This window comes from Portunus trituberculatus, chromosome 39, assembly GCF_017591435.1.
Source record: "Portunus trituberculatus isolate SZX2019 chromosome 39, ASM1759143v1, whole genome shotgun sequence".
NCBI lineage: Eukaryota > Metazoa > Arthropoda > Malacostraca > Decapoda > Portunidae > Portunus > Portunus trituberculatus.
The window spans coordinates 12,764,634-12,775,006 of record NC_059293.1 but is presented as its reverse complement, the minus strand read 5'-3'; the positions used below and the strand labels follow the sequence as shown (position 1 = coordinate 12,775,006).

At 39.4% G+C, this 10,373-nt stretch overlaps 1 protein-coding gene across 1 annotated transcript; it reads right to left on the bottom strand.

Annotated features, from left to right (window-relative positions):
- Positions 1-15: 15 nt before the first annotated feature.
- On the bottom strand, positions 16-8,288 carry LOC123515390 (TAF6-like RNA polymerase II p300/CBP-associated factor-associated factor 65 kDa subunit 6L). Its single transcript, XM_045273918.1, has 9 exons — positions 8,162-8,288; positions 7,264-7,404; positions 5,686-5,783; positions 5,264-5,403; positions 4,428-4,579; positions 4,122-4,301; positions 3,772-3,876; positions 3,289-3,555; positions 16-2,050 (listed from the first exon to the last, which is right to left on the bottom strand). The coding sequence occupies exons 1-9, from the start codon at positions 8,183-8,185 to the stop codon at positions 1,385-1,387; spliced, it is 1,773 nt and encodes a 590-aa protein (XP_045129853.1). The 5' UTR covers positions 8,186-8,288; the 3' UTR covers positions 16-1,384.
- Positions 8,289-10,373: the final 2,085 nt, after the last annotated feature.

Sequence of the window (10,373 nt, the reverse complement as noted above, 5' to 3'; positions counted from 1 at the left end):
AAAGAAACACCAATGTACAAAAAATGGGTATCATTAATTACATTTACATTCAAGGTACATATCTGTGTCTGGCCTGGGTGATCCTCCCTGTCTTGGCCTTTGAGCTTGTGGTGACATTCGCTTGCTCCACACAGAATCATGGTGACATCTAATTTCCAGTTTACCTTCCCAGGTTTCCTAGGTACTCATTAAGGATCACCTTGAAGAAAGGATGAACTGCAGGGTGAGTTGTGTGCCAACTTGCCCAGCAACCACTTTAACTAGTGCCTGTAGATTTGTGGGTACACAGGCCACTGCACATTGAGGCACTTATTTTTACATTGCTTAATACTATTAAGTACAATTAATTTTTTCTGAAAAGCTGGAACTCAAAGGAGAGAATATGCAAGTTCAACTAATGTAGAACCAATGACATAATTGCAGTTGATGTTTTGCATATGAGTAAATTAGGTATTACATTAGCATAATCTAAATGTATTGCACAGAAAACTTGATTCCATCCAGATGTTACCAATGTGCTATAGTCTGTCTACTCTAAAATGGCTCCTGGATTTTAAACACTGTAGCTTACTGATAACAATTGATTTGATGTGAATAATACTTGTTTTCTGTTGATCAATGCACTTACTACAAGGAGAGCTCATGATTTCCCTAAAGATCTGACAACCAAGTATTCCCTGGGACACCATTCAAACCGAGATCCAGAAGCCACTTTAGAGAAGACAAGACTATAAGCAAGCCAGATCCCATATTATGGAATATTTCACTGAGCATTAGAGAGCACAAAAGTGTATATGAACAAGTTCCATCTTCTCCATTGCTGGATCCTAAAACCTTCCTCATTAATATATATACATCTCTAAATTTTCTCAATTTTTCTTTTATATGGAGCAACCCTATTACATGACCTGTTCTGTACGTCCCTGTAATCACAACCTTTTCTCCAACATCCAACATCACTCTACAATTCTATTCCTTAATAGATACATAAATCCTTCCAAGTACTTTATTTACTTTCATGTTTTTCTCCATTTAAAATTTGGCACACAAATATCAGGTCTTCCATGGATGAACACTTGAGTGGCTACATATACATCTTAAGTGATGATCATAATGTGGAAATATGACAATGACATGTCTTAGTCATAATGAATTACATCACATATATACACATGATAATTGCACAGACTCATGTGATGATATAGGTCTTCCATGCAACTCTACCCATAAAGGCCTTAACAACCACTGCTCTAAAGACTGAGTTTGACTGGCAGTTTGACAAGAAAGCAGTATTGCTAATTTTGTACACATATTGCAGTTGTCTTTCACACCAGGATAAGTACTGTACAAGGTAATAAGGGGTTAGTATAATGTGTCCACATAATTACAGGATTAGGTACTGTAATGAAGGTCCAGGTCTTAGTGGAGGATGCAGAGGTTTGGTGAAGGTGTTGTGGGGCATACAACCAGTGAGCCTTGTACAATACCGTGCAAGGAGGGGTCGGTGTGGGTGTGGCACAACTGTGGGCAAAGAACTTTCTCTCCTCTTAAGTTTGTTGAAACTCTTTGTCGGACATCCTCCGATATTCACCTGGATAAATTTTTCAGGGAGACTCCTGTATCCCTCAAACACCTGTGCTGGTGCATAGGACTGGTCTCTTCTTCTTACCTTGGCTCTGCTTAGTGTCTGGTGCAGGTGGTGTGAGGATGAGGATTTATAATTGGGTCGCTTGGCGGGTGGAGGGTTGAGAAGAGCGTCCCCAGAGATGGCTTGGTCTCTGTAAACAGAAGACTGCAAGAAGCTAGGAACATGATTGGGAGTGCAGCACAAGTACACAGTAGGCACCTGAGCTATAAAAGCTGATCCATATGCCTCCTCCCCAAGGTTGTAGATCTCCTGTACTTGTTCAAAGGGCACGTCACCTTCTCCCATGCCACTGGATGACATGGAGGATGCTGGAGGTGATGTAGACTCCTTTGTAGAGGAAAACATTACCATATTGTCTGGGAGACTCTTAACGTAGCTTTTCATGACATTGACGAGCCCACCCTGAGAGGAAAGAAGCTTCATATTAACAGATTTTGTTATACATATATATTCATAAGAACAATCATTATCTTTTATGCTAAAGTTAGTGTTTTTTATTTATTTATTTTTTTGTTAATTAACCCTTAAAGCACGGGGAGTTGATTTACTTTTCATCTGTTGCAGCGGGGAAAAATCACACCTGTCAAAAATGCTAAAAGATTTTTTTCCTTATAAAAGCATATTTCTTTGAGTTATTCTGAGTACAGCGATGTAGTTTTCAACATGTTATGACCTATGAGAGCAAAGTTATTGCATATCAAAAAATTCTCCCTGAACCCGTGGCAAAACCCGCCGCTAAGAAATACCCCCAAAGCATCGATAACACAGCGCAAGTACTCTTTCTATCTCTCTCTCTCCTTTTGGGCATTTGAATTTGATATAAAAGTAGGAACTTTTGCACTTTCATGTCATGAAAATTCTAACTCAGATATATGAAATGATGTGCAAAATAGAAAAATAAAAATAAACCACATATTACAAGTATTGTGGATTTCTATAATAATTGGAATCTAGCAACTCTTTATTAGCAATGGGATTCACATGACTTGGCTGATAAGCACAGTCCTGTAGAGGCAATCATGGGTGAAACACACCAGCGCATTGCTCGAGGGGAGTACGTGAGGAGGTTTATAAACCTCGCTGTGAGGGTTGGTCTCTGTCTCCCAGATCACTATCAAAATCACTATTGTAGTCATCACTTTCTTCTATCTCAATAAAAAAATCACTGTCTTCAATGTCACTACCAAGTAACACTGACATAACATCACTCGGAGTACTGTTTCTCCCTCTGGGTCATGGGAGTTGCCAGATGTTGCCTAGAAATGGGAAAAGATGACCTATTGTGAGGGAACATATGTCTCAAGGTTTGAGGAGGTGAGCAAAAAAAGATGCCAGATATCTCCATTTGCCCCAGGACCAATAGTGAGGCGGAGAGATTCTAATGTTTAGCACTGAAAAATCATGATTCCCGGAACGATCTGCCTCTCTGCACATGACACTACAATCGTCCCGAAACAATCACCGTATGTTAAGGGTTAAGACTCCATATATTTAGTACAATGAATTATTGTATATCACAGTGAAAGGATTATAGCATTTAAAGACATCTAAAGCCAACTATGAGAACCAAGCAGGTGGTTTAGTATTCATCCTTTCATTGTTATTGGGCAATGAAACACCAGTGCAATATCAACACCTACCAGCAAGAGGCACTTGGCTGTGTGGGCATCCAGGGCATCACGAGTGCTGGGGCTTGGTGCCTGGGCAATGGCGTGGGCCAGACGGTTGTGATATGAACGGGCAATGGGAGTGAGGCTGTGTAGCAGAGCAGGACATCCCAGGGTGAGGAGCCCAATGAGTGCCCCTACATGTTGTCCCCACGGCCTGCTGCTACTGGCCACCACCCCTCCCAGACTACTCACCACTCCCTCCCAGGTTACCCGACACCCAGGCTCTCGTGACACCACCTAAAGGAATAAAGCATTTGACTGAATTGTCTAAGATCAGCCTCAACACCTCAGGATAAGAGATATTGCCAAAAAGTGATCTGTTACCACATTACATACAGTGAGTTAACAATATGCCCAAATCCCAAACCAAATTTTTAAACAACCATTAATTACTTCATCCCATATATCTCATCCCAAGACCCTATGATCTATAACAAATTAGTATCTTCTTACCTGAAGCAGCACATTGCAAGCCAAGCTGCGGATCATCTGAGTGTCTTGAGGAGACTTGCGTTCAATAATGATGCAATACACAAGCACGTTGATGATGTCACGCATCTAGTGGGGGAAATTTCTCTTTACATGACCATTATATATATTGATAGCTATCATTAAGCATAATTAAGCATCACTGACTATTTCAGTTATTGGAATGTAAGTGTATGATCTATGCTTTTATTGCAAAAATAAAAATCCATCCCAAAATGCATATGCACAAATTAAGATAATAGTTTGAAGCATTACCATGATGACAGTAGAGGTTGCTTGTAAATTGTGAAAGGATGCATATATTGGCAACTCACATAGTTCTGAGGACCCAGGTGGAGGTTCGGGTTGAGGAGAAGTGCTTGTACAATGAGGAGCAGGCGACGAAGGATGCATGGCTTCTGTCTTGCCCGGTGAGCTCCTCGCATCACGCCACCCACTATGTAACCCACAATGCCATTCACACCAGGGCTAGATGCCACATCTTCACACATCAACTGAAGCACGGGAAAAGAAAAATCAGGATCATTATGATTTTGATCTACAAGGATAAAGGAATTTAAATACTTTCCAGTAAATAACAGTGATGATCAATCTCCTTATCAATAGTAATGACCACTTACTTTGAAAAGGTCATTTGATGGCCCAGTGATAACACTGAACAGCGTCTTATAATACTGAAGATGGTCTGCTGCTAAGGGCAAGGGGGCTGGTATGGGGTCTCCACCACCCTCTCCTTTCACTATGGTGTGCCCTGTGATGTACGCCCACTCTCCTGTAATGATACAGAACACTCATATTATATACCACACTGCAGATTTTGACATTCTAAAGGTTATGCATAACAATCCCTTCCTGAGTTTTGCCCTTGGTTTCTTCCTAAGGTATAATGTTAATAATGAAGATCATAAAACTTAAGGTACTATTCAAAATATTGAAAGCACTTATTCATTCTGACTTGTGAAGAAGCTGATTTCCCCACAGCTTGTGTGATGCAGTGCTGTTGCTGAGCAGTACCCTCACATCTAAAACTGTGTGTATTTTACCTAGTTGCATTGTATATGGTTCAAGTGGAGCTCATAGTGTCCAATTTTTCTTTGAAGTTATGTACATTGTGTGTGTGTGTGTGTGTGTGTGTGTGTGTTCTCCTTCCTTGCCCTCTTGCCCTTTCCTCCCTGCTCTCCCTCTCCCATCCCTCCTCATTTTCTATCCTTCCACCTATTCTACCAACTCACTCACTCTCACTCTCTCTCTCTGTGCTATGAGAGAGAGAGAGAGAGAGAGAGAGAGAGAGAGAGAGAGAGAGAGAGAGAGAGAGAGAGAGAGAGAGAGAGAGAGAGAGAGAGAGAGAGAGAGAGAGAGAGAGAGAGAGGAGGTAGTGCAAAACTCAAACAGGTAGTGTATATAGAAACATTAGGAATTAATTTATTCCAGTCATGCACTACTGACAAAGACAGACCTCTGACGCAAGGGCTGCCAGGCTGGTGAAATATGTCTCCACTGAGGCCTGTGCTGGCTAGGTTGACTATGGGATCATGTGGGATGTGCACCCCCACCTCAGGCACTGCTTGCCACTCCACTGGGTCACTGCTTGTGTACCTGAGGCAAAAGAACCAATAATGTGATGGATTGACATGTCTTTTTTTGTACAGAACTTGACCAAACTGCCTCCACCTGGATGCAGAATGAAACCCTTGGTCTTTTTGTTGTAAAGCAAACACATTACCCCCTATACTAATGTGCTGAGGCTCCCCATATATAAAAAGGGCATCAGGGTTCTTCAAATTATGAGCTGAGACCATGTAATAGGCTGCAAATTCTTGTTTACTGCTCTAAATGATTATTTCAAAATTTGTGTCCAGATGATGGAGAGATGCTCACCCATTGACAGAAGGGACATCCATCCACACAAGCGCTCGATTGATGTCATCTGGGGTTAGTCTGCGCCTCTTGCTGTGTCTCAGAAACTGTCCACACACCTGTAACACACAAGGAGGTATGAATTTGTGATGCTTCAGAAACTGTCCACACACCTGTAACACACAAGGCAATATGAATTTGTGATGCTTTATTCATCTAAGCCTTTTAATTACAATCATGTTCACAAGTTGGTGAACTAACAATGAGATATATCATATAATGTATGGCTTTACTCTAACTTAGTTAGCTTATCAATTTGCAAGTTATTATGAATAAATGGTGCTTTGTTGCAGGGGTGTGGAGTCGGATTTTCAAAAGTCCGACTCCGACTCCAGTAAATTTAAATGTTGTGACTCCGACTCCGACTCCGACTCCAGGAAATTTGAAGGTTACGACTCCGACTCTGACTCCGATTTTTTTTTTTTTTTTACAGTACAACCATATAGTCTATTTTTTTTACATGAGGGATGGTGGCCAAGGGAAAAGATTAAGCAAAAAGCCTGCTAGTTGCCACACCCAAAAAAGACGAAAGTTAAGAGAATCAATACTTATATATTTTCGAGTTAATCCATAATAAAAGTGCACTTGACGATTAAATAATTATCATAAATTAATAAAAATTATCTTTATGTGTAGTGCTTGATTGGACACATCCTCCACAAAGTCAATTTCTCTCAATTTGTAGGAATCTCCAATCTGCATCAAGTGGAATCTTTACTCGAAAATTTATCACGTAAAGGAGTCGGAGTTGCTCATATTTTTACCGACTCCGACTCCGGCCAAAAGTAGCCGACTCCTTGACTCCTCAACTCCGACTCCGACTCCACACCCCTACTTTGTTGGATGCCTTCTGTGTGTGATTATCAACTTGATATGTAATTAGGTAGGTAGGTAGGTAGGTAGGTAGATAAATAGATATTTATCAGCATCAAATTAATAGTATTACATGTTTAGACTATGAAACAATTACAGCAATAACCTAATTGATTCCTGGATGGAGATGATTGATAGGACACATTATTAAGAAGGATGACTCATAAATTTATTTGATGCTGCACTGCTTTTTTTTTTTCATTTATACTATGTGGGCTTTTCATGGGAATTTATGGGCTAAAGGAGATACTGTTTAGGGCACCTCCTATCTCCGCTAGGAAACCGTTGCCCCGAGTGAGGAAGCCCAACCTACACTCGGACCGTGGACAGGATTTGAACCCGTGCATTTGGAGACCCCTCGGAACCCAAAGCATGCATGGTTCCATTGTACCACGGCGGCCCAAGTACTGCGAAAATCCATTGAGAAAAGAAGATAAAGGGAAAAGACAGAGTGAAACGGAGGAATGGAACTGTGGTAAAGCTATAAAAGACCGGAGTCACACAGGAAGAAGTAAGGGACAAAAACAATTGAAATGGCCTATTATATAGGGCACCCTCCCCAGACTTTAAAGAAATGGCAAAAGGAAGAATCTGTTAATTCTTCACTACATCCTGCACATGGGACACATCTGCCATACTTAAGATAAAATACAATAGCATGCTTACACTGAGGGTCTGTCGAAGTCTGTAGGTGACATCTGCAGCAATGACACGGGCCAGGTCTTGTGGAAGGTCTGCCACACCTGCTGCCTCCCCCCAAGTGATGATGCTCTCCACAGCCACTTGAGCACATCGCTTCTCATCACCCTGAAACACACACGAACACACCTTTGATCTAAAGATTCTTGGGTATTCATCAAATAATGGCTGGAATATCTTATATGGTAATGCTGCCTGTTTTGGTCAATAATGGTTCCCCCGATATTATCTTATTGTTATTCACTTCACTAAGCTGTCCTATGTCACACTTTGATATGCTTTGTTGGTACTTCTAAGCCAGACATCAAGGTGACAAACTTAGGGTAATGCTATTTGTTCTAGCCATTTCATCTTGGAGTGGTTTTCATTTCACTACCAAGCTGCCCTGTCTGTCACACACCTGGGTATGCTGTGCCGGTGTTTCTAAGTCACTTGTTGGGCTGACAAACTTAGAATTCCTTTGAAACATTACTTACAATAAATTAGACTTATAGTTCAGTAACCGTGTCCCTCAATCTACTTAGCAGAGCCTTGTCAAGACTGGGCAAGGGAGGGACAAACCACAGGAGTCCTAAGTAATAGTTCATTCACTCCAACTCGTGCACTCATAGTACGAGATAATATTCACTCCATCTCGTGCACTAATAGTACGAGATAACATTAACTACATGGCTTCATGTATCTAAATAAAAGTAAATTAAAAATAGCCAGAGAATATCAGAGGGGAAAGACTATTCACGCAATAGTACACAAACCTGCTCAACACACCAATATAACTGAGGCCTCCACAGGGTGATGCTTAAATGATCTACATGAATAAATGCTTGGGCATAGTTATCTAGAGCGATAATAACCCAATACTTACTCTGTTATCATTTCTGTCTCCCATAATGCGGGAACACAACACAACGGTGGTGGATCTTGATCTAGATCTTGATTCGATGAGCGACCGCTAGCTTCTTCTTTTCTTTTAATGTCAATTCTTCTTATTTTTTATTCTTATTATCGCTATTCTTCTTATCTTTTATTTTCTATTTACATCGCTGCCGTCGTCAGCTGCAGCTTTGACGACGGCGAGCAGCAAACTTCGCCAAGCCACGGACTGGTGCCCGTTTATGCACCTATGTATGTATTATATCATGTATGTATGTATGTATGTACCGTACGTATGTATCTATGTATATATATATATATATATATATATATATATATATATATATATATATATATATATATATATATATATATATATATATATATATATATATATATATATATATATATATATATATATATATATATATATATATATATATATATATATGAGTAGTTTACTTGTACACAATGAACCTTTTATAATAGTAACACATCAAGAAGACCTCCACACAATCATACCAAAAGACCGCTCCCACACACCGAACACATCCCAAAAACACTTAAAATACTCTAAATTAAACACACACACACACACACACACACACACACACACACACACACACACACACACACACACACACACCATATAACATTTCAAAATATCCCCCAACGCATCCAAACCTCACTACACCCAATAGGCTACACGCCAAAACCACCCCCACACCATTAAACACACTCAAAGCTTTCCCACACACGAACTAATTAAGATATTAAAAATTAACCCAAAACACCATGCAACACATTAAAATACATTCAAACATACCTAAAACTCAGCAAAAACATCCAACAGACATAAAAAAAAAAAATCCTTACACCCCAAAACGCACTCAGAAGACGTCTCCATACATCCACAAACAACTAAAACGCTTTAAATTAACACAAAACACATCAAGATGCCTCCAAGCACACCCCATAGATGTATTCAGTATTCACCAAAACCACCTTACACCACAAAATACATCCAAACTCCAGTACCCACACACCTAAAACACACCTAGATATTCAGCTTACCCACCGCAACACACTCAAAATGCAAAATGCGTAAGATATAGTTAAAACATCTTAAAAACACTAAAGATAACCAAAAAATATCCAAAACACACTTATAACATCCTAAGCACATTCAAAACATCTTGCAACACTACCAGACAAATCAAAACACCCAAATATATCCCAAAAACACCAAAATGCAATTCAAAGAACGGCAAGATTGCAAGGGAGACTTAAATAAATACGAGTATTGTGGGTTGGCTATTCCTCCTTTTTCCTTCTCTCCTTTTCTTTTCTTTTTTCCTTTTTGCTCCTTTATTTTTTCCGTTTTTCTTTCTCCTGCTGTTTCTATTTACATACCTAAGCCTAAAAACACGTGAAAACACTAGGTTAGCTCAAATATCGATTTTTTTTCCCTCCTTCTCTAATTAATTTTCTCCTTTCTTCTCTTTTTTTCTTTACTAGCTGATCTTAGAAACACAGGAAAACACGTAGGAATCACTAGATATTAGGTAAAAAATTGACGAACTCAGAGGTTGGTGAAAGAGATGCTAGCCAAGAGCTACGATGAGTCACCATCTTGGCTGTGACGTCATCCGGGTGAGTGGGAACAGCGGTTACTCAGCTAAAGTTACGTAAATAATTTGAGAAATTACCTAAAGAAAAAACGAAACGACGGCCGAATGCCTGATGTTTTATGACTTAATAGATATTTCAACTAACATTCAAAATATCAAAACTTCTCTAGCCTAACTAATCTTACAGAAATGTGTAAAAGAAATATAGTAAAGTATGAAAACATTTTCATTTATGAAACTGCGAAAACGTCCATCCATTTTTATTTTCTACTTCTTTCAAACAATATTAGCCAACATAAACTATCTTTTCAGGCATCCAACAGTTAGCTAGAACCAGAAGAGAACGCATGACAAAATATTGATGAGAAAAACAATCATTGAAACCTATACTCCTTAAAAAATCTTGTAAAATCCAGCCATTTTTACTTGGGGAGTATTTTGACACACTTAACAGATTCGGAGCTATCTTTTAATGCATTATATAACGAGCTAAATATTGAACTAGATATATAATTAAATAAAAGAAAAATAATGCAATCTTTTCTTAACAGGACTAAACACAGTTTCAAAGCC

Bases quoted from the DNA above. Each gene is read 5' to 3' on its own strand.
- LOC123515390 (XM_045273918.1), bottom strand. From the start codon at position 8,185: ATGGGAGACAGAAATGATAACAGA. The intron at 5,404-5,685 runs GTGAGCATCTCT...CTTTTGCCTCAG, and splicing joins GATGTCCCTTCTGTCAATGG to GTACACAAGCAGTGACCCAG. The intron at 3,877-4,121 runs GTGAGTTGCCAA...TTCCCCCACTAG, and splicing joins ACCTGGGTCCTCAGAACTAT to ATGCGTGACATCATCAACGT.